We start from the raw sequence: 25,197 nt of genomic DNA, 5'->3' as shown, positions 1-25,197 counted from the left end.
AAAATAGTTTTTCCACGTAAAACACCATGATACACCCATGCCAATATCTCCTAAATCTTGTCAAATAACCTTCTTGCTGACAGCTCAGTTTTAATGACTTATGGGAGGAGTTATGAATGGAGAAGCTGATCAGATCACACACCTCTTCTACACCAAAACGAAAGGCATCTAGAGATCACAAAATACTTCTTGACAGAAATTTCTGTAGACTGTGGAGAGGTTGCAGCTTTAGTCATGTCAGAACACATTTGAAACCACTTCCTCTGTGAAGGAGGGGCTTTTATCGTCCCGCAGAAATGAGTGTACTACACTACAGGAGAGGAAGACAGAACGAGTCTGAACTTCTTATCTGTTTTTTTCTTCTTTCCGTCTCATTTCCGACTCAAACGGTGCAAAAACTGAGCAATGACATGCTGAAACTCTCATGCAAATGTGAGCCCACAATCTCCGATTAGTTAAGAGTTCTGATCCCATTTTCTAGTGTTCCCATACTGAAAATAAACAATGGCTCAGTCACGAACATCTGGCAGCTGAGAGGTTTGAAATCTTTATGGTCAGTTCTGAGAAGTGCAGTGGCTGTGGGAGAGATAAGGCTCTTCATAATGAGGCTAAACAGTGTTGAGCATCTACTGGTGCAACCACTTAACACTCACAAAACACTCACTTCATCCATTTGCCTGTCAGTCCTTGAGACTAATGCTCACTTAAACATTTCCCATTCAAACACACACATAAACCACTTCATATTTGTGTCCAACTTGGCTGTTAAAGGATTAAAGCTCAAGGATAAAAGAGTATTGTCAAAATATTTTCCTCCCATTCACAGACTCAAAGAAAGAGCCATTCACTCAGGCATGATAGTAGAGTACAGGCTTTACATGACATAGATGTCATTGTGTGTTTGTTTCTCTGAACTCTGTGTGTTACTATACCATTTTCTTTAAGAATATCGTGGCCTACTTTGAATACAAGGAAGTGTGTAAGTGCCACCTAGTGGCCGGTTTTTCTCTACCAAACAATTATAAAGTGTTTGGAAACTAAAGCCACTCTTACATATGCATAAATATCTTTGCAGTATATAACGAAATATCAGATGAAGTGGACTTAAGTGTTAAGAAATATAGCAATAAACACTTTCCAACTGAAACCTTTCCCCCGCCCAAAAAAGTTTGTGCCACTTTGTGTGGCACACCTGTGGTTACTCTGCTATGATGCTTGTGTGAACTCAAGAGCAACTGACTACACACATCCACTTTACATTGGAACCAGTTGTTTAAAAGTCATTGCAAAAACACCTCAACAAGTCAAATGAGTGAAGTGTTTTAAATGACTGATTTCTGTTTACCGATATATTTTTTAAGTGAAAAGGCACCTGTACATTCACAAGACAACAGAAAGACTACAGAAGACTCTGTCTATGATCTTTCCAACATTGTTTAAGAGGACACTGCACCAAATCACCATGAATCATAAAGTGATGGATTTTGGACAATTTTAGATTTTTGCATAGGCCCATGCATATGGATTATCTAGGGGATCCGGTTAAACTTAGTTTAAGCTGAGGATCCTCCATTGGTAAACAGGACCAGCATTACAAACAGATAATCATAAAGATTTATCATTCTAAAGTCTTGTGGACTTGCATGCTACACAATGTAAACATGGTCCTTAGGGATAATGTCAGGCCTGTAAGATTAAAGGTAGGCGTTTCAACTGGGGAAGTCGTGGCCTAGTGGTTAGAGAGTTTGACTTCTAACCCTAAGGTTGTGGGTTCGAGTCACAGGCCGGCAATACTCTTTGAGCAAGGCACCGAACCCCCAACTCCTCCTCGGGCGCCGCAGCATAAATAGCTGCCCACTGTTCCTGGTGTGTATGTGTTCACTGCTGTGTGTGTGCACTTTGGATGGGTTAAATGCAGAGCACGAATTCTGAGTATGGGTCATCATACTTGGCTGTATGTCACGTCACGTAAATTATTTTAGAATGTGAGTGTAGAATACAAACACGCTAACTCTTGCGTTCAGACACTACACACTCAACAGACAGCTGTGCAGGTTGATATAAGATACACATCAGGGTATGAGTGGAAGACTCACTTTAATGGCACTCCCCTGACAGGCTCTCACACACACAGACCCTGACGTGATTCAGACTGTATCAAGTCTGACATTAAACAAGACAATAAAAACCTTAATGCTCTCCAGTCCAGTTTTTCACATATCATCACATTGCTATTTCCTTAGTTATGTGACAGCACTAAATAATTATTGTATGTCAGCTGAATGCCTCCCTGAATTCTGGGCTCAATATAAATGTCTCCACTTAGAGATGCTGATGGATGATTCTGAGAACAAAATGATTTTATTATGAATACAGGGCTGCCACAGGATGCTACTGAGACAGAGCCGATGCCAGGATAAATAACTTTACGGGGACACATTCGTCAATTTATCCTAAGTAAATGCATCTAAAATGATTGGTAATGTTTTAATCATCGCTGTCTGAAGGACAGAGCAATTCATGTCTGTTACTCAGGCATATGAATAACCTTTAACGCATACTAAAATAAATGATCACAAAGATTAAGAATCAAAAATGCTGAGAAATTATGCATCATAAATGATTTTTTTACATTTTCTTATATTTTAAAACATAATGTATTCCTGTGGTGCAAAGCTGAATTTTTCAGCAGCAATTACTCCAGTCTTCAGTGTCACATGATCCTTCAGAAATCTTTCTAATATGCTGATCTGCTTTTTCTCATTAATGTTCTTAAAAGAGATGCTTAAGAAAGGAGGAAGATGATGGTCACTCACCATAGCCTTTGCTTCAGCGATGAAAAAGAGCTCAGTGAGAGCGCGATGGAGAGGAAGGAGGACCGTGATGCTGGTGGGGTCCTGAATCAAACCACTTTCCATATTAGTGAAGAGCTGCCACAGCGGCCGCAGAAGTGTGAGGTCACAAGCCCTGTGTTAAAACACAAAACAATCAAAACGTGAGGTCATTACACTCATATTCAAACTACATGCTTGTTTCATTCGCACGGTTAATGTTCCCCTTGCGTCGGGTAGGTGACCATTTGCATGGGCTATTCCTTAACCTCGCTAACTCATCTGATACCACAGGTCCAGGCCTCTATTTCTCTCATACACGCTCTGTCTGCTGATGATGATGTAACTGTGTCCAAACGCCATGGAAATCATGCAAATCACCCTGACATGTGACCTTGTTGCCATGGGAACAATCAAGGCAGAAAGCCATAGTCAGATGGGTTATGCAAATGCTGTGTAAATCTGAATGCTCACCAATACAAAACACACAAACGAATGAGCAAAAGTTAATATAAACCATTCAAGAAGTGGTTTAGGGGAAAACCGCCAGTGAGATGATGCACAATATTCATGTGCACTTGATTCAGGCTTCACAAGGATTTCAGCTGACCGCTGTTCAGAAACAAGAACAAAGTTGCAGGGCGGAAGGAAGATAAGCGCACTCGATGCTTGTTAAACTGGGCCAAGTTGCACCTGTCGTCCACAGAGTGTAGAACTGACCTGACAGAACCAGGTACTTAAAGAAAGTTGCTGCCTCATCTCTTTAGAATAGTGGGGCAGCTTTAAAGCACTGCAGGATGAATCCACTACCTTTTGTTCGGTGTAATAGATGCTGTCAAAGCTTTTAAAAGGATCAAAAAGGTAAGAAGGGACACACCATTGAGACGGACACTGCAAGAGCCGCAGCAGCAGGTGAATAGCTTTCAGCCGCTGGTTTCCTGTTTGCCGACAGGCCACGCCCACCTGCCACTCCCAGATGTCAGCCAGCGGGAGGTGAGATAGCGCCTGCTTATCTGCTAGCATCTGCTTCAGGATCTCAAAACCTGTTTGGGTTCAAAAACATAAAAGAGAATTCATTAGCCGACTTGCAAACTGAAAAGAATATAAAAGCAAGAAGAATATAAATTCACATGTGGGGCTGCTTTCTTTCTCTTGTTTACCTTCTTAGGCCTCATCTGTGAAAAAGCAAATGAGCTGGCAGACCCCATAAATGAGGCTCTGCTTCCATGGCTGAGAAACCCATTTGATATTCCATTACAGAATAATAACATCAGAACAGAGCAGAAGGTGCACAAGTCTATTAATTCTTCGATTAAAGGTGGATGAGACACAGGAGAGGAGTTCAAAGCTACTTGTGACCCAGAACTGACAGACATGATCAATCATATGCTCAGAAGTTTACAGTCTAAGAGCCGGTCGACAGTGAATATATTTTAGCATTGTACTTCACTGCTTTTCTGTAATGCATTTTAATTTTAGTTATACAGTAATTTTAGTACTTTCTATTTTTTTTTTTTACTTTTATTTAATTTTGGCTTTATTTCAATTACTGAAAATGATTTTAAATAATGTTAAGTTTTTAATATTTTATACTGTACAATATAATGTTGAGATGCCTAAATGTAGTGTTTTATTTTTAAAATATTTACACAAAAACTCTGACGTGCAATCATCACTGGTTAACATTTAGTGTTAATGATTTGTGGCTTTGTGTTAGCTCACTGGTCACTGCTAAAACCATGAGAGTCCACCCCACTGACTACCTTAAATCATTTTAAATATGTTCGATATGATTTGAGGGTCGGCAGGGCGATTGACTCAGCAGGAAGGTGAGTTTCTGTGCCTGTTAATGCCCTCACACGCTGAGAAACACAGCCGTGCACACAGACCCCCTCTGATTCTCAAACAGCTGTGTAAATGAAGCTTCCCACTGAAAATCAGCTAGTGGGACGCCAACATTACATCCCTAAAAGACTGTAGGAATGTGAGTCTCACATGAAATGATGGTACTGCTGTGATGGACTCTAAATGAGATGGACATTTCTGTTTCATGGCTCATTAGAGGGCATGATTCTAGAGGACAGTAACCAGACAGGAAGATGATGACAGTACAGACTGAAGACTAACAGTGGCTAGAGGACGTTAGTGATAGACATCAAAAGAGCCATCAAGGGGCAATAATTAAATGAGCACAAATTGCGTACCAGTCTGGAAGCGCCCTCGATGGCCACCAGTCACAGTGAACTTGTAGCCCCATTCTGTGTTACTCATATCTGATATAAACCTGTAGTAGAGAGTGTCCCCTAGAGGAGAAAGAGAAAAAACAACCCTTACATTCTGTACATTTATCATTTTACCCAAAGTGAAAATCTATGTACATGAGCAGATATACAAATGTGTAGAAAAATTTGCGAAGCTTTTAGATTGACCTGGATTTCTGTATAATCTGGCCATGAAATTAGATCTGATCTGTCACAACAACAGACAAACAGATGCTTTAAATCAGAGGTTTTCACACTGGGGTCTAAGGACCCCTAATGGGAATAGCCACAAAAGGAGTGAAAATTTGAGAGAAAAGAAAAATGTTTTACAAAATGTATTTACGGCTGTCAAAGATTAAGTGTTTAAGAAAATAAGAACATTTGAATCTACCTGAAAATCTTCCTCTTCAGATTTATAATAATAGTTATAATAATAAACAATATGCTTTCAATCTTAACACAAAGTCAGTATTTTAAAGACAATATATTAATCATACAAAAAAAGTCAATTAATTAATTTTGGAAGTACTGGCTATAATAACTGATCTTCCTCCATCATTTCCTGCAACTGTGGATATAGGACCTGAAGATTCTTCTTGCCTTTTGTTGTGACTTGGTTAAAAATGTAAAGAATTTAATGACCAATTAATGCAGAAATTCAGATAAATTCTATAAGTCTAAACTAAGCAAATGTAAGTCTGTTATGATTTATTTATAAACATATGGCATTTAGACGTGCCACTTTCTCAAAACCTCACCTGGAATCTCAAAGTCGGTCCATTTCTGGTGAGAACCACTGAAAGTGTGCAGGTCCTGCAGGAAGTCACTACTGCTGGCCATAAGGAGCTCATCACATCCTTCCTCTGTGTGACAGCGAGAGTCGAACTTCACAGACAGGAAGATCGCTCCAGGGATGTGCACCTTATCCTGAGACAACACAAATTATGACATTAAGTGGACAAGGGAAACTCAACCGTGATCCAGCGATTTGGAGAAAAAGGAAATGGAATTTATACCTCAAAGTTAGTGTTGTTGTCGTAGGGGTGTTTGGATTCTCGGACCTGCACGGCCATCCCTGGCTCCTCCATAAACTGACATGCTGTCAGCGACAGATTACCCAGCATGCTCTGGCTGCAGCCCCTCAGAACCTTCTGCAAGATCTGAGATCCAGCATGATGAAGAATTATATGCATACCAACAATCTGATGTTATGTAATTTAATGGCTTATTACTTAAATTATATACTCATAAATATTTATAATACAGTACATAAAAATGCAATATTATATATATATATATATATAAAATGCAAAGTACAGTTTTAATGGCCAGAATGAAATACTTCTGGCTTGTACATTTTCTCATCTGGTCTCATCTTCCACTTCTCACCTTCTCCCATAGAGGTCTCTCCTCTAGTTGCATGAGCATGTCCAGTATGTAGGCCATGTGAGAGGCTCCACTCAGCTCCAGGTCTTCCTCTCTGATGGGAGTGTCAGAGGGCCAGTCGGCCAGCAGTGTGGCCAACACGTGACGTGCGTACAGAATCGCAATGGCCTCGTTCACTTTGAAAAGGTACTGTCGCACTGCTTTGTTACTGCGAGCATCCAGCTCTTTATGCAACAGAGCTGAGCTTTTGGTGCGCCGCTGTTTGGCATAACTCAGCTGGAGGTCACTCTCTGTGTTGGTGATGAGTTTCTGCGTGACAACATTTGTTTCTTCTGTGACTCGATCACACCGGGTGGGTTTAGACTGAGGGTCAAAAAAAGAATTAAATGAATTAGCATTAAGAAATAATGAATTAACACAAAATGGAATATGGTTCATCTTAAACTTGGTCTTACCACACAGGGCACAATGATAATATCAGTATCTACTGCCTTGGTGCTTCTTTCCTCAGAATGAGGTCTTTTAGATGGTTGCCACTTCTGTGCCAGTGTACGAATAGTCTCATCGGTTTTTATAGCATCACCATCAAACCTGAGATATGATACGTTAGAAAAAAGATTATTTGAGAAATAGTCTGAATTCATTTTATACAACTGAGATGTACACCAGATTTATTTACAATTCTGCTCATAAGTTTGCACAGAATATGCAAGCTCTTTACCACTTTGTAGACAATAAGAGGGTTAACTTTAAATTGATGATGCCATCTTAAGATTTTCAAAAATACTAAATGTGTAATAATAACGATTAATTATTAGTAGTATTTTTTTTATGAAACTGAATAATAATAATTTTCAATTAACATTTATGCATTAAGCACATGCTCTTATCCAAAGCAATTTACGAAAGGGGAACATAAGAATAAATCACAGAGCAATTAATATTAATAGTGTATTATATGATATTATATTACATTATTAAATAATATTAGGCTACGTTCACACTGCAGGGCTTAATGCTCAATTCCGATTTTTTGAAAAAATTCGATTTTTTTGCAAGGCCGTTCACATTTTCAATTAAATGCGACCTTTTGTGATCTCCTGTGTGAATGTGAAATGACCCAGAAGTGACCCGCATGCGCAGAAGAGTACTCAACGTCCAACGACGTCACTCGTTGTTTGCGGAAGTAGCTAGCGTTAAACATGGATGTCAACAACAGTGTAGGCAACAGCGGAGCTCTTTTTGCAATATTTAAAGTTATTTTCCCAACGGAGCCAGCACAATTACAATCTTCTCGTTTTAAGAAGAAAATTAAAAAGAAGGAGGAGAGCAAGGTTTTTGGCCATGGCGTTTTGTGGAGCAGTGTTAGCAACGTCGGTACAGAGAAATGTGTGGGTGCAGAGTCGCAGCCAGGAGTGGTGAGATACTGATGTGAGTGGCTTCTTTCTTCTCGTTCCCGCCTACTTCAATGCAGAATTATGACGTTTGTAGCGTATCAATGACGTACGAGTCGGATACATGTGGCCTGGCCGTTCAGACGGAGGTCGCATTTCAAAAGATCGGATACGTATCGGATTCAGGACCACATACCCAAGTGGCCTGGGTCACATTTGAAAAGATCGGATCTGTGTCGTTCAGACTGTCATGAAAAGATCAGATACAGGTCGCACAGGGGCAAAAAAATCGGAATTGGGTCGTATCAAAATCATTAAAGAAAATAAAAAAAATTTTATATATATAATAAACAGGTGAATTAGGCAACATATGATTTTATGAACCAAACCATGAGAATCATTTCAGTAATTTTGGAATATATGTAAACATCTTGTATGCAGCTTCCTCAATGTAGTCCAAATCAAAAAAATGTATGTCTCTTTATTTTTTCTTATATAATTTCTGATTCTGCAAGGGGTATGATGTACAGTACATTAATTAAGAATAAATTTTAACCTCGTCTATGTAAATGAAATGATAATTCAAATTGTAACTCACCTTTTCTGCACCTCAAGGAAGAAAGAATCTGTCCTCTTCATCTGGAGCTCATACATAGCTCTCAAGATGTGCAGTGGTGCATTAAGAGCATCATGGGTAATCTAAGAGCAAGACAAATATCGCAGCTCTAACAACTGTTCCTCTACATACTCCTCTAAATTAAAGTGCTGGAAGAGATTTGAGAAGAACAGGTCCACAACTGACAGAAAATGAGTGTCTGAAGCCTGACCTGGAAGCAGATCTTTGTCTCTTCATCCAGTCCTTCGAGTGGATCCGGTCTGTTTGGATCCGTATCCTCAGCACAGCAGCTGGAGTGATCAGAGTCATGCTCTTTCTCTCTTTCCTTCTCTCCATCGGTCTCTGTGTCTGCATCCTCTGCCATGGAGTGGATCTCTCGCTTGGAGGAATAAAGCATGATCGAGAGGATCTCTAGGTCTCGCAAAAGCCACATCTTGCTGAAGCCGGTGCCCTTGCTGCACTTTCGGACCAGGAGCTGCATCAGGCCAGAGCCATGGATGGCCTCCTGGGCTTGATCCACCCCATGCTTCTACAAGAAATAGAGAAAAATCAATACACACATGACTTCAAGTTGAGTGTTTATATGATGGCCCCAAAACATTTTGGAAATTAATGTCATAATTGAAGATACAAAAATGTCAATGTATTAGATAATATGAAAACATGCCACAAAAAGAAGTAAAGAACAAACAAAATACATATATGTACACACACAAATATGCATTATATATTATAATGTTTATAAATTATTATATATTACTCGAGGATGTCAAATCCTTCATAAATCATTCTAATATGCTGATTTGGTGCTCAAGAACCATCTTATTATTATCAATGTTTTAATATATTTGTGGAAACCGTGATGCATTTTTTTTAGGATTCTTTGATGAATATATGCATGAATACATATACACACACTACAAGTATTTTTATACAGTTATACAAAACAATAAAATTACACTTTTTGTGGTCACTGTATTTGTTTCTGTGGCTTGAAACTTTGAAACAGGTGTGTGGTGAATACCTTGAGAGTGTTGTAGAGTCCTTTAAGAGCAAGAGAGAGCACCCAGGTGGCCTCCACAGCATCCTGGGCACTGCTCTCCACCCCAACCTGCAGTAGATGACTCACAATGGAGGTGAAGTTCTTCAGGTAGCGGCTCAGGTGAGCGGAGGTCGGGGACACAGCTCGTCCCTCATGAGACTCCGCATCATTCCTGCTGCTGCTCTCATGTGCCTGGACTAACTGATAGTCTTTCACTGAAAGCAAAAGTAGAAGTTTAGAAAGTAGAAATGCATTAATGCACTTTTTTGTTTTACTATTTGAGTGTCCAGGGGTGTTTCCTCTAAGCAGCCATTAACTGAGGCTATGAAGTCCCAACTGAATGTTTACTGAACATCCTGTTTACTGAAATGTCTTCCATCAGATTCATTTCTGAAGGTAGTAGGCAAGCGGCTACCCATTATAATCTTACATATTTCAATCCTTACATATCTCAATCCTACATATTTTTGATAGTTGACTGAAAGAACTAAAATTTAAAAGCCAGTTTTTTTTTAGTATATGATTGTTTTACTGCTGAGAAATAAGCATAGTGATCATCAAATATTTGCTCTGTTATCATTAATGCTTTAGAAGCCAGTAGGTTTACTCAAGAGGTACCTCCACACAAAAACAGTCTGTTAAACCTGGGCAACAAGGAAGTAAAGCTGACACACCCTTTGCAAATGAAGGTGGGTTAAAATGACAATGACAGTCTGTGACTTTAGACTGTGCTGAAAGGCTCATGCAGCTCTGAACTGTCAGCAGTAGTAGTTTTACAGCTGAGAACATTTGAGAGATGGGAAGAACCCATTGACAGCACTTCTCTCACCTGCCCTCCTCTTACGAGTCTTGACGTCCACCACAGCAGCTCTGTTCTTCTCTGTGAAGTGTTTGAGCAGAATCACGTTGTGTTGTTCGTTGGCGATGTCGATGAAGACAGCCTGAGTCCCCATACACAGCACCTAATATAAACAGACACATTTATCATTAAACAGCTCTTTCAAAATGTCCTAAGGGCTTTTGCATCTTCAATTGAGTATACAGATGGCATGTCATAACTTCATACAGGCCTATATTATGTGTTTTAGCGTGCACATGTGACATCTTTGTTCATACCTCAGGAAATCCCACAAGCACCAGTAAAGTGAAGAGATTGGTTCTCTTGAGTTGCTGTGGAAACTGTTGGATGCAGTGATCAGTGAAAGCTGCCACAACAGCACACCACTGAGAAGAAACGTTCAGATTTCGCAAGATGTCCGCCACAGAGCACGCCCAATCCAGACCGATACGACTGTTGTAATGCAAACACAGGTGATGGACACAGACTCAATGTCTTGTGACAAAAACTGAAAATGTGTTAATACAAAATACAAAAACTTCCAACAAAGCTAAAGCTGTGAAGGTAAAGTTCAGCTAAATGTTTGACTGCCCCTCCCACATTAAAATATATTCAAATTTAAATCAATTGTACAATGACACTACTGTACAACGATTTAAGGTTGGTATAGTTTTTTCGATATTTAAAAATATATAAGATTCTTCAGTGTCACATGATCATACAAAAAAAAAAAATCTTATATGATGATTTGGTGCTCCAGAAACATCATCAGTGTTGAAAACAGTTGCGCTGCTTACATTTCTTTGTGGAAGCCATGTTAAATTTGTAACATTAAAAATGTATTTAATGCCACTTTTGACAAATTTTAATGCATGCTTGTCAAATAAAAGCATTAATTTCTTTTTAAAAATTACCTTATATGTATATATATACTGTATAGAGAGAGAAAGAGAGAGAGAGAGAGTGTGTGAGAGAGAGAAATATGTATACCAAACCTTTGAACGGTAGTGTATATGACTTTGTGCATCAATAATGATTATTTAAATGGCCTCTAACACACATTATATTTAACCATATGTTACACATTCAATCACACTACCTGTCCAGACACACTGCTCCCAGACTGAAGAGCAATTGAGTGGTCTTCCAGCCAGGAACATCAAGTGCTGGTCCATCTCCGAGGGTAAGTAACTCAAATTTGTCTGTCAGTGCCTCTGCCACAGCTGCATCAGCCTCTGCAGGAGAGATCCTTAACAGAAGCTGTCCCAGAAGGCCTAGTGTCAGGTGGTACGTTTCATTCAGACAGCCGGCGTTCGAGATGACCACTCTGAACAGCAGTGGCAGGATGGGACTCAGGCTGGACAAAGATAGCGAGCTGCCCTGTAGAGGATAAAATGTGTACATGGGCATATTCTGTGTTTCTTGGATGTGCATGTGAGACAAAAAAATTAGGTATTTGAGATGGCTTCTTTTCAGGTTACAAATTAAACAACTTCCAAGTAATTTCTGAACCCAAAGCCTACAATGACAAATTAAACTGGATTCTTTGTTGTTACCTGTTTGGTTGCAGGCAACATGGCTGCCAACAATCCCAGAATTCTCTCTCTGGAGCATTCGGCAAACACATGTTCCTGTATTGGCCCCCGGGCTGTCTTTTCCTCCTGGTCTTTATATGCGTCCATGTTCTCTGAGGTAGCAGATGTGACAGTGTCTCCACTTGACTCTGAGAAAAAAAAAAAAAAAAAAAAAAGAAATAAGGAGATCTATATATCTAATCTAATTATACATATACATATATATACATATATATATACATATATATATACATACATATATATACATATATATATACATACATATATATACATATATATATACATACATATATATACATACATATATATACATACATATATATACACATATATATACACACATATATATACACACATATACATATATATATATATATATATACACATATATATACACACATATATACACACATATATATATATATATATATATACACATATACACATATATACCACATATATATATATATATATACACATATACACATATACACATATACATACATACATATACATACATATACATATATAAAAACGTATGTTTCAGCATTTAAGGCCAAGCACCTTTTTTTTTTTTTTTTACAAATTTTCAATTATCCAGTGTAAAGGTAGAATTCAGATAAGTAAATTATTGTAAATTATTTTTATCTCATTATGTCAAAAGCCTTGTCAGTGGTCAGTTGGCAGGAAATACCAGATTTAAACACATATAAATTTACATAGAAACCAAACTTTGACTAAACAATATTCTATAATATACGCATACCCCTTTTCCACCAGCATGAACTGGGTTCTAGTTCAGAGCCAATGTAATTGCCGGTTTGCAGTTGGTTCAACTGGTGAGTCTTCTAAACCACTAAACCACTGTGCCTTTCCACGGGGTAGAGAGCCACCAGAGAACCGGGTCTTACATCACCGAATACGCCTTATCTTTCCCAGTAACATTAGCACTGTTGTGCCAAACACAACAGGTTTGTTCGAGATGCATCGCCACCATGCAGACCGATCGGCGCACAACACCAAAGCACCGCGAAAGCGATCCAAAAGCAGGAAGAGAGTTGTCTGCTTTCCAATCGCTCCCGCGGCACACTGACTGGTCCGCACAATGCCGATGCAGCCCCAACAACCCTAAACACATAATCAACAGTGGTGGATGTTGCATTGCTATTGAAGTTCATTGCTTTGCGAATCTACATCGGCATCCAAAAACTGCAAAATCAATGTGCTCGTGTTTAGCTGCTATTTAAAAAATGGCGGTCAAAAGTTTCTGTTCATCTTGTTGGTCACAGTAACCCCGCCCCAAACCCCTGACGCAAGCCGTTCTTACTAGGACATTCCTAGTTTGGAGTAGTTGAAATTTTGAGCTGTTATGTGATACGACCGCTTGTTTCTTATAAATGGTGTTTTTCTATATCCATGTTTAGAAGTTGAAACATGTATATATGCAACAGTAACAATAAAAACTGTTCAGGCACAGTACTCAGGCTTTAAATAAAAGAGATTTGCACTTTGTTACACAATGGTGTCTTGATTTTTTTCTGTGGATACAGACCAAGTGTCTACTTATGTGGACATAATTTTTTTTCAAAAAGAGCTTCATGCTCAAAGATAATATCTAGAAGAAATCTAAAATGCAAGCCAAACCAATGTTCGGGTCTTAGGAGGTTAAAGTTTTTTACTTGTCCAGCCAAATTAATTCTAGGTAGAACACTGGAAATTTAACAATTAGATGTTTTAGTAATGAAAATTATCTCCATTAAAAAATTATGAGCACAAACTTGATTTTTTTACCCCTATTTTGAAGTTAATGTACTCTGCCTTTGCATTGTATGCAAAACGCTAGAAGTCACACCAAGGCAAAAGGCAGTAACTTCCAAATTATCAATATTTGGTTGCTGATTACCATTTACAAAATCATTATAGTAACACCTGAATAAAATCTAGTGATCATTGGCTGTCTCATATAGGATATTGATTATAGTAATGTGAATGTATTAAGGGTTTTTTTTATCCTAACAAGCAGACTAAAAGTGGATACCGTGGATACCAATTTATTTGCTATGCACAGTAATGTAAAAAGAATGCTAGACATAGCATAATTGCTTGTATGAGATAGCCTAACCTAAAAGAACGACTTGTGGATAGATGTGAACGCCAGCAAGCAGGAATAATGCTCAGAATGCTTATGGATTAAACATCTCCGATGACGTTCATCGCCATGGATTGATTTTATCGGGTTAAAAGAAAAGGTAGGATATGGATTTAATTGCAAACTGTTAGTAGGCTACTGATTTTATGATTGATCATGCTAGCTACGGCACTCGAGTCCACACGCATCCAACTAGAAGTGACAGCCTGATGAATAATCTGCATTACAAAAGGAAAAAAAAAAAATTCTTTAAAGGTTATTCACAATTACGTATTGCTGCCAAGGTAAATAGCCTTTAAAATGCATTCTTATTGGTAGATCACGATCTATCTAATTTGTTTGTCTACACCATAATTAATATGCAACAGACTTTAATGGACAGTAAAACAAAGGCAGAACCCCTCGTAACTGGTGTTAATCGGTGTTCTGCCTAACCGGCACTGTAACATCATATCGACGCGCGTCTAAAGAAAGGCGGAACGCCATAACTCAGTTTGAGTGTTCCAAATAAAGTGAAAGAACTGTAACTGGTGTTAATCGGTGTTCTGCCTTGGTTTCTCCGGGGCTTTTCGAAATTACGGTTGAGAGGACCCATTATTTTCTCAGAAGAAAAACAAAATTGACTCAAGATACTTATACACATGATAAAGGATGTCCCAAAATTATCAATAACTAATTTTCGACAAAATCGAAGTTACGGCCTTTTGCCTTTGCACGGCAGAACAAACCCACCCCCCAAAGGCTCACCTCTGACTACAGGTGACAGAGTGTCTTCACTAGACACAGAGGGTGTCTGACTTGCACTGGATGAGTCTGATGTATCCTGAGAGACAAGCTTCCTCCTCCTCTCATCCCCTTCTGTATCCAGACCCTGCTTTTGTGGTTTTTGTAAAGAGGAATAAAAACAAGAAGCTTATGGGGACTTGTGAGGAAAAGTTAAACAGTATGTTTGAGCATTTAAGGTCAATCACACAGTTGTTAGCAATATCCTGGCGGTTTTAGTCACAGACTTAAAAAATAAAAAAAAGTAAGCTTCAGGAATGTAGTATGTGCAGTGACTGACTTTGTCTCTAGGTAGCGGTGGGGAGCAGATAGCTGTAGTGCTGCTGGGAAGTGAGGAGGTGTCTGTGCTGCTGATGTCCTGAAAAGAGCCAGCCGTCGCAGGACACAGTTCACTCTCTGTGGCCGATTCATTTGAAGAAAGCAGGGACAGCAGGGCAGAGGCTCGCAAACCTACAGAAAACAACAGCAACCCTGACTATACATCCACATCAACCAAGACTTCCATTTCTAATTAACACACACAACTTCATTCTTAATAGACCATGAACATTCAGATATATTGATTACCTTTCCCAGTCTGTCCCTTCAGCAGACACTCATTGATGATGTCAGAGCAGTGGTTCTGCAGAGCCCTGGCATAACCGAGGGTGACATCATCCAGAGGATCTCCATCCTGGGATCTCTCACTGACCAGCTCGGATGTAAACAAGGCGAGTGCCGCAAAAAGAAGCCAGGAGTAGTTATGTATGTAGGGCTGAATGAGTCTGTGGCGGTCACTTATGCGGATGGTGACCATAGGGTACACTGTGATACGGTGGGTGGGCAGATGGCTGGAGAGAGAAAGGGGGAACAATAATGATAATAACAAATATAATAAAAACATTTAAATATCATTATAATAACAACAACAACAACATGTTTCCCACTGAACCTTAAGTCACTCCAAATAAGTATATATGTAAAAAAAAGAAGAAGAAACAAAAAGAAAATATATGAAACATACAATATAAAACTATAAAAAAACTGCCAAATTATGAAATTAAAATATATTGAAAAAAAATAAAAACTTTAAAATGCTAAATAAATATATAAAACAACAAAGGTATGCAAAGAGGATTTGCATCTCTAAATAACCAGATGTGAAATTCATTCATTCATCATCCTATTCTTCTTGCCATAAATTGATTTAAGTTTTGTATCTGACTTGATGTGGATATTTTATATTTTCAAGTTCATTGTTAGGTAACCTTTAGTGGTCTTCTCACTTATGTGGGATGTGTATTACCTGTCCGGGTATTTTTTGGCATTGTAACAGCCAAAGCAGAGATCGAAGTCCTCACAGACATTACAGTTAATCCTGCTGCCCACGATAAGGCCCTGACAGTGGTCACAAGCATACTCCATGTTTACCATCTCATGGTCATCCTCATGGCCTTCTGGTTTAGCACCACCTTAACAAGGAGAACAGAGTTCTTCAATACCCGCACTCCAACTGATCAAGAAATATACTGCTGCAATAAATTATTTGTGTAGTGTCTAACTTAATGTGAATGCAATAAATAAATGGAAATAATGTTTCGTTAACACAAGTTTTTCCTTCACTACAGTGTAAGCCTGTGCCTGACTGACTGTGATGTATGACTCACTGAGAAAGCAGGTCTTGCACAGGTCCATGTCTGTGCACTGCAGGCACCGGTAGCGATGCCATGGTGCGATCCGCTCGCAGCCGTCACATGAAATCTCCACATTCAGCAGGTCACAGTAGCGTGCAATGAACATGTGCATCTGCAAAGGTCAAAAGTCAGTGAAAGAGCACCAAAAATGCACAATATGTATAATTTCATATGAGGTTCTTTGTAATTGATATTATTTTTAGGGCACTTAACTTAATTTGTGTTTAAATATGTCAAATCAGTCTGTACGTTTGCAAAGAGCAAAAGACACTTCACAGTTAAATTAGACTGAAAAGACTAAGCAAACTAAACTTGATCCAAATATTTGTTCTGCTTGAATAAGGTGACTGTCATATGATTAGGCATTGATGGGTGCTGACATTTGCTTGTGTTTGCAGAGATTAAATGTTGAGTCATGACGTTAAAAGGTTTGCATGAATACATTCAATAAACATATGCATAAAAAATGCTATACCTCCACCCAAAGGTTAGTTTTTGTGTTGATTCAGCTGTCTTATTTAATTGTCTCCATTATTAATAAAAAATGTAAGTAGTCTTTTGTGTGCTACAGTTTTATTGCACAGGAAAACATTTATTTGATTTGATATCTGTACCTTTCTCTTGTCCTCCGCTGAGGCCTGGCTGATCTTGTCAAACCATTTCTCAAACATGCCATCCAAACACTCATCCATCCATTCACAGTTCCTCTCGTAGTCAACGATCTCATCCTCCTCCGTCCACTGACTACACCATCATGTCACATGGAGAAAAGGACAAACGAGAAGCCAAATAAAACACAGGATACATTTAAGCCTAGATTGTGAGACAGACAGTGTCAAAAACACAAGCATCGCAACAACGAAGCTCACCAAGTGTGCCCTCGAGATGTATTCAACAACTTTACAATACAATTTCGACCTCCAACGATTATAAAAATACAATAATTGAGATAAAACGATCATTGCACCCCATTCAACCTCCTTTCCAGGGGTGCGCTTTTGTTCCTCCATAAAAGCCAAATTTCACGTGCAAATCAGTAAAATCTAGAAATATATAACGTGTAACGTGACTTGCAAAATGGGACGTGACTGGTTTATCAAAGTTTATTAGATTTATTCATGTTTTAAAAGCGCAAAAGAGAACTTGAGCTGTTCGTCAAGCGCGCTTTCTGTGCATGTGCTCAAAGACGTAACAGAACAGAATTTCTCTAAATGACTCTAAAATGTAGACGTCATAGCAACCTTATTTACATAAAAGTAAATATATATTTGATATATATTGCGCTCTTTAAATAAATTACTCAAAGTTTTGGTCACATGCCCCACTCATAATCGTGATAAATAATCGTGATTACAATATTGACCAAAATAATTTTGATTATGATTTTTGCCAGAATTAAGCAGCCCTAACACACACACACACACACACACACACACACACACACACACACACACACACATACGTATGTATATGTAATATATGTATATGTAATATCTATATATCCCCTGATCTCAAGAGGCACACTAGTGACTGGCACACTTCATGTGTCTTTTTTTAAGAATATCCCATTTTAATAATAATGTGAACTCTAAAACAGTGTTTCTCAACTGGGGGTTTGAATTTTTTATTTTTTTTTTGGCTGAATGGCCACATAAAGGCCCAAGTCTCTACATCCCTAGCACAGCATGTGTGTTCTGATCCCGGTCTCATACCTGATGGCAATATCATGCACACTGATGTTTTCTTGGGACATGGTGAGCAGAAGATCAGGCAGTTTGATGTCCAGAAACAGTGACAAATCTTCTGCTTCCCAGCTCATATCCAGCAAATGCAGCAGACATGTTTGCACGCATGACAGGGCGGGCAGCAGGACCCTAAGGACATAAAGAAGACATAGCGGACATAAGACATAAAGGACATAAAGAAAAAAAATTGTTGTCCAGGGACTACAGCGGTTGTCTTGATTCATCAAGAATGTAATGGCAATCCTTGCGTAGCATACTTAGTAACTTCCAAAAACACAATGATTTCAAAATTCTAATTCAATATTTAAAAACCCACTTCTCGTTCAGTGCATTGAAGCCCTGCACGGCCTCTACTAGCATGAGAACAAGCCGATGATACGAGTGCCTGACCAGCTCCCTCATCTCCTGCCCACTGCCCACCAACTGAGAAAAGTAACTGAGAAAGACAGACAGATCAAGTTAAAATAATGATATTAGGACAGTAGTTAAATATTAGTACCATTAGAAATGACAATGTTTTTTTAAGTAACATACTTGGTGAAATCTTTCTGACATGCCAAGAGTTCCTGGAGAAACAAAATACAGGGTGTCTGGAAGAGGTGTGGTTTCCCCAGGGTGAGTACACACTGCTGCACGAGCTCCAGCACCTCACACACACTCAGAGCCTGGGCCTTCTTCAGAGCCAGAGTATGAAGAACACTGAACACACACAGAGAAGTCACCATAAGTACACACTGATAATCTAGAAATAAACAAATAAACCTGAAAATAAACTGAAGGTTTTGAGTTTTTGTTTATTTTATTTTTTAACAAAACAATAATATTCTGAATTTCTTAAAAAAAACAACAACTTTTGACTCAATTTATATAAATTATTATATATAAAATGTAAAAACATATACACATTTTTTAAAGAAATTAATACTTTTAAATATTAAGCAGCACAACTGCCTTCAATATTGATAATAATAAAAATGTTTTTAAAGCACCAAATTAATCAGAATTAAGGATTTTCTTAAGGATCATGTGACAGTGAAGACTGACTTAATGGCTGCTGAAAATTCAGATTCACCATCCTAGGAAATTACATTTTAAAATATATTCAAATAGAAAAATGTATATTAAATTAAATAATATTTATAAAATGCATTAAAATATAATGCAAAAAGTACAGTAAAGTGTACAAAAAAACCCCAGTGCTACAAAAATGCAACAGATTTTGATGCATGGATCAAACGTGCATATTAAAATATACATAATATTTCACCAACTAATGGCTGTAATTTCAGTCACAAAGCTATTTTACTGTTTCATAAGCGAACAAGTTGTAAGGGCTCCTTTAATGTAATATAATATAATACTTTACTGGTCATTATTTTTGAAGCCCCTGGTCACTATTCACCTTTATTTTGTGAATATTGTGTAGAAGAGCCAACAGGACACCAGAACAGTACAGTATTTAATTTTGTGTTACAGCGTAACAGAAAGTCATAAAGGTTTAGTATGACAAGAGTGAGTAAACTGAACTATCACTTTAAAGGGATAGTCCACCCAAAAATGAAAATTCTGTCATTATTTACTTACCCTCATGTTATTCCAAATGTATGAGTTTCTTTCTTCTGTGGAACATAAAAGAAGATATTGCTGGTACCCAAACGGCTGCTGGTCCCCACTGACTTCCATAGTAAGGGGGGGGGGGCAGTATGGAAGTCAAGGGGGACCAGCAATGGTTTGGTTACCAGTATTCTTCAAACTATCTTCTTTTGAGTCAGTAAAAGACAAAAATTCATACAGGTCTGGAACAACATGAGGGTGAACTATCCCTTTTAGTTCATGCATCAAAATCTGTTGAATCATAGCATCATACACATCTAGCCATTTACATAATGAGGTGAAAATACCTGCTCTCATTAATGACCATGTCCTTCATAAAGCTGTGGATGTGTTTGAGGATTGGGAAGCGCTCTTTAACAGGTGGTGCCATGCGAGGCTCCTCCATAGATCGTAAGGAAAGGAGCCTCAGGCGTCCCCGACTGAAAGGTGCTTTACGTGGGAAGACTAACGGGGACAGAGGCTCTCCTGTTTGGGACTGAAGACTTTCTGAGGAGCCTGTGGCACCCTGAGAACTGATGCTGCTAGAAGGTCCAGCATCCACTGGTGCAGAGAACGTCTGGTCACGCTGACTGGCCCCTGGGGTCGCCGCTGCTTCTGCTCCCTCAGGAGTCTGGGAGATGGAGGGAGCAGAGGGGCTGGGCTGGAAGTCTCCCTCTGAGGTGGAAACAGACCGAAGAAGAGGAGCAGCACATGCGCCATCTTCTGGTCTGGAAGGCTCTTGTTCTGGAAGTGCAAAGGTTCCTCCACTCGGGCTGAATCGGAAGAGGAACAAACTTCTACTGATGCAAATTTTGGCTGTTAAAAGAGTGTGAAAAAGAGACAGTGAGAACGCAGCAGCATTAGTTTAAGAAACTGAGCATCATAGGCGTATTTATAGCATCAATATTTACCAAGTGACTCCACTGTGACCTCATTCGGCCCATCCTCTTTTTCGTCTACTCCATTCATTTTACCCATAAGGTAGCGCTGTTTCATTTCCAACTACCAAAACAGATCAAAAGGGAGAAATAATAATATAATAATAATAATAATAATAATAATAATAATATGTTATTTTAAAACCAAAAATCATAAGCTAATACTAACCATCCATGTTCTGGTGCCATCGGCGAGGGCGTAGATCTGCAGAAGGTCCTCACTAAGACTGCTCTGGCCATTTTTAGCAACTAATGCAGAGGGGAAAAAAGGAAACATGATCAAAGGACACTGGGACTGGGATTGACATGTATGACCACCAAATTGTTCTGTTCATACAAACATCTTACAGAAAGAGATCAAATACTGTCTGTACCAAGGAATCAAGTCTTTGATGGTTTAACATGACCCCGGAGTTTTAGGATTTTGACATTATGAAACATTATGAAGTAGAATCAACAAGAAATATAAGATTCTGCACTGTTTCCAAGTCATTGATCAAATTTGTGGCATTTCTGTTCTGTTTTTATTAGTCTATATACATACATACATACATACACACATTTTTTTTTCACTTTTTTTTTATATATATATATATATATACACACACACACACACATAATATACATATACACATATTCATATATATACATATATATACATATACACATATATATATACACATACAAATATATATATGTATATACATATACACATATATATATATATATATACATATACACATATCTATATACATACATATACACATATACTATATATACATATACATATATATACATATACACATATACACATTGTGATGAGTGGGGCGGGGCCGAGAGCCGTGGGAACGGAAGCGAGGCCGGTGGAGTGATTGGGAAATGAGCGACACCTGCTCCACTCACCGGTCTCGAGTCCCACGGAGGATCGAGGCCATATACAAAAGAGGAGCGACGACAGTGAAGGACGAGAGAGGACCAGGCCTGGGCTTTATATTTGTGGTTTGGTTTTTGTTTTTGTGCGCGGCAGTCGCCCGTGAGGGGCTGTCCGCGCTGTTTTATGGTTATTTTGGTTATTAAAGTTTTATTTGAATGTTCGCCGGGTTCCCGCCTCCTTCTTCCCATAATTATGGAGTTTTTATTATTACACTCAAATAAAACTTTAATAACCAAATAAGGATAAAACAGCGCGACAGCCCCTCACGGGCGACTGCCGCGCACAAACAAAAACCAAACCACAAAATAAAACCCAGGCCTGGTCCTCTCTCGTCCTTCACTGTCGTCGCTCCTCTTTTGTATCCTCCTAATCTCCTCCGTGGGACTCGAGACCGGTGAGTGGAGCAGGTGTCGCTCATTTCCCAATTACTCCACCGGCCTCGCTCCGTTCCCACGGCTCTCGGCCCCGCCCCACTCATCATACACATATATACATATACACATATATATATATACACATATACACACACATATATATATATATATATATATATATATATATACACAAATACATTTCTCTTTAGTGTTTGTTCTCTTGAACTTGTATGAAATTCTTAATATGTCTTTAATTACCAAAGCTCTTAAGACTGTGGTGAAGTGCTGGTGTGTGATACACCATGGCCGCCCAGGTGGCGTTCACAGCCTGGTCCACTTTTGAACCTGCAGCAATCTCGTTCCTGACTGGCTGCTTCTTGCAGGTCAAATAAAGGGCCCTCATGAGCTCTGTCCTGTCATCAGAAGAATCCTGCGAAGGATCCCAGCAAGCAAAGTCCTTAAGGAATTCCACCAATTCATCCCCCAAAGGAGCTGGCTCTTCCTGCAGAACAAAAGACAAACATGCTTAAACTTTTTTTAGACTGAAACACACACATAAAGTCATAATCCAAGTACTCTCACCTGGTTGGTGTCTGAGCTGTCCAGGGCTAACTTTTTTTCTTCAGGAAGTCCACTCAAACCATGTCTAAACACAGGCTTCCACAGAGGACAAGACAGGACATGGTTCATCAAGCCTGGAGGTAACTCTTTTACACCACGGATCTCTCAAGGGGAAGGAAGACATAACAAAACCATCACCGTAAGCCACAACTATCTGCAATGTATATACGTTTATGTTGAATATTTTTTTTTTTATTAAACAAGGAATAAAATGAGCCTTTTTAAAATAATTTAACAGAGAAATAATCAAAAGTAATCAATTATCACACCATAAGGTGATTTCAAAGCCATGGTGCGGGAGGCCAGACGGCCCATTAGCCTGGACACGAGGAGCTGCAGGTCTGAGGTCCAGGACACGGTGATGTCTGGCAGGCCATATGCTGTCACTGTAAACTTGTAACCCCATTCATTATTACTGCTGTCTGAGTGAAACAGAAACTGCAGCTGGGGACCCGCTTTAAACGTCACTTTCTGAAAAAAAAAAAAAAAAAAAAAAAACACGTCTAATAAAAAATGAAATAAAAATGTTTTTGTTCTTTTTTAAGATTGCAGAGTAAATAAAAAATTGGAATTACGTTCAAGCAAGGGGTATAATTAATTGCATTAATTTTAACAAATTATTTATATATAGTTAAAATACTCCAATAAAACCGTTTTTGTACCTTTGGCCATTTCTCTGTGCCGACCTTCATATCATATCGCACTTTTCCTCCCCTAGCATCAGTGAATTCCAGATAGTCGTACCTACAAAAAAAAAAAAAAAAAACACTCAATTAGTGTAAATATAATGCATACTTGAACAAGCCGCTTTGTATCTGTAACAGGTAAAGTTTGATTCCCGTTTTCACCAGAAGGTGGCATAAGCCCTTCACACCTTTTCTCTGTTTCACAACGTTCATCAAACTCCACCTCAAAGGACGAGGCACCAGGACAGACAAAGACGGTGGTCTCGTGTCTGCTGTTCTCATAGTTATGAGGCGACTCCATTTGCCATGTCCTTAATACAACAGGCTGCTGAGTCTGCTGACAGCCCTCCATATCAACCTATAAACACACAGGGATAAAAGCTCTGAAAAATGCATTATTCACACCAATGGTCATTTATTTATTAGCTGCTTGGTTATCTTGCTTTTTAAATGGCAAGTGGAAAAACCAAAGTGAAATACTCTTTTACATAAATTTTCAGTCATTTTAATTCTATTTATTTTAACTTGAATGTGTTAAGACACAGAGTGAACTTACCTTAGAGAAGATGTCCTCTGTGTCACTAGACAGCTTCTTGAGGAGGTCTGCCAGAGGGTAGAATCTCTTGAGCAGCACACAGTGAGGAATATCCAGAGCGCACAGCTCCAGAAGGAAGATTGTCTACAACAGTACACAATCCACACTAAGTATGCACATACATATGTAATGTACAAACAGAAGCATGAATAAATAATAAAATAAAGTGGGATAAAGCGGTCTGCTACCAGCTGTCTTGTTGCCATGGCGAGGATGGATCCACTGAGTTTCTCCATGATGTCAGCCCCAGAGAAGCGACTGATAAGAAGACTCAGTATGTCTCTGGTACCTGACAGGAACTGTTCCACATCTAATATCCAAGAGAAACAACACAGATGTATTCACACTTGTGTCAGACTACTGCAATTAATCACTACCGTTCAAAAGTTTGGGGTTTGTAATTTCTTTTCAAGGTAAGGCTGCGTTTATTTGATAAACAGTAAAAATAGTAATATTGTCAAAGATTACTAATTAAATTGTTTTATTTTTATTTTAATATATTTTAAAATTTACTCCTGTGATGGCAAAGCTGAATTTTCAGCCGCTATTTTCAGTGTCACATGATCCTTCAGAAACCATTCTAATATGCTGCTTTGGTGCTCATGTAACATTTCTGATTATTATCATTGTTGAAAAGAGTTGTGCTGCTTAATATTTTTTGTGGATATCGCATTCAGGATTCTCTAATGAATAGAAAGCTCCAAAGAACAGCGTTTAGAAGATCTCTTGTTTGTTTTAAAAATGAAAAAAAAAATGTTTTAGTCATTTTTAATGAGTCCTTGATGAATAAAAGTATTTCATTAAAAGAAAGTGTGCATATGTCATGTTCCGTCATGTGTAACTACTATTCACTCTGAAGAACACCCCACTGTCTGACAGTCAAATAGAGCTGACAGAACAATCTTTACTGCTAGACTAAAACTATTATTTGTTGTTTTATAGAACTTCAATATCTGAGGGTAAAAACATTTAACTGGACAACATCTTTATGGAGACTGCAAAAGGACAGAGACCACTGAAAACCTAGAAATCAAAATTTAAACTTAACTCATCTATGACGCACTTTCAAATATTCTCATTACCAGATTTTACACAAACACATGCCACTTGAGTACTGAATGTTAATTCTTCTATTCAGCTTTC

General features: G+C 38.6%; 1 protein-coding gene across 1 annotated transcript in view; it reads right to left on the bottom strand.

The window, feature by feature from the left end:
* The window catches only part of LOC109079895 (zinc finger ZZ-type and EF-hand domain-containing protein 1-like), a 49,687-nt gene that overhangs the window by 5,194 nt on the left and 19,296 nt on the right, over positions 1–25,197 (bottom strand). The window contains 33 exon segments of the mRNA XM_042756086.1: positions 2,817–2,967; positions 3,709–3,874; positions 5,036–5,134; positions 5,851–6,019; positions 6,109–6,252; positions 6,482–6,841; positions 6,934–7,069; positions 8,471–8,571; positions 8,700–9,017; positions 9,513–9,745; positions 10,360–10,492; positions 10,647–10,821; positions 11,468–11,748; positions 11,925–12,091; positions 14,860–14,998; positions 15,176–15,345; positions 15,463–15,725; positions 16,181–16,346; positions 16,542–16,680; positions 17,183–17,312; positions 18,281–18,442; positions 18,630–18,749; positions 18,848–19,012; positions 20,215–20,722; positions 20,818–20,908; positions 21,014–21,093; positions 22,411–22,654; positions 22,735–22,877; positions 23,043–23,244; positions 23,436–23,517; positions 23,648–23,817; positions 24,016–24,138; positions 24,243–24,364. Coding sequence (XP_042612020.1) covers positions 2,817–2,967; positions 3,709–3,874; positions 5,036–5,134; positions 5,851–6,019; positions 6,109–6,252; positions 6,482–6,841; positions 6,934–7,069; positions 8,471–8,571; positions 8,700–9,017; positions 9,513–9,745; positions 10,360–10,492; positions 10,647–10,821; positions 11,468–11,748; positions 11,925–12,091; positions 14,860–14,998; positions 15,176–15,345; positions 15,463–15,725; positions 16,181–16,346; positions 16,542–16,680; positions 17,183–17,312; positions 18,281–18,442; positions 18,630–18,749; positions 18,848–19,012; positions 20,215–20,722; positions 20,818–20,908; positions 21,014–21,093; positions 22,411–22,654; positions 22,735–22,877; positions 23,043–23,244; positions 23,436–23,517; positions 23,648–23,817; positions 24,016–24,138; positions 24,243–24,364 — 5,852 coding nt within the window.

The sequence above is a fragment of the Cyprinus carpio genome, chromosome A5 (assembly GCF_018340385.1).
Source record: "Cyprinus carpio isolate SPL01 chromosome A5, ASM1834038v1, whole genome shotgun sequence".
NCBI classification, from domain to species: domain Eukaryota; kingdom Metazoa; phylum Chordata; class Actinopteri; order Cypriniformes; family Cyprinidae; genus Cyprinus; species Cyprinus carpio.
The sequence above is the reverse complement of the archived record's forward strand: the minus strand, read 5'-3'. Positions and strand labels throughout refer to the sequence as shown.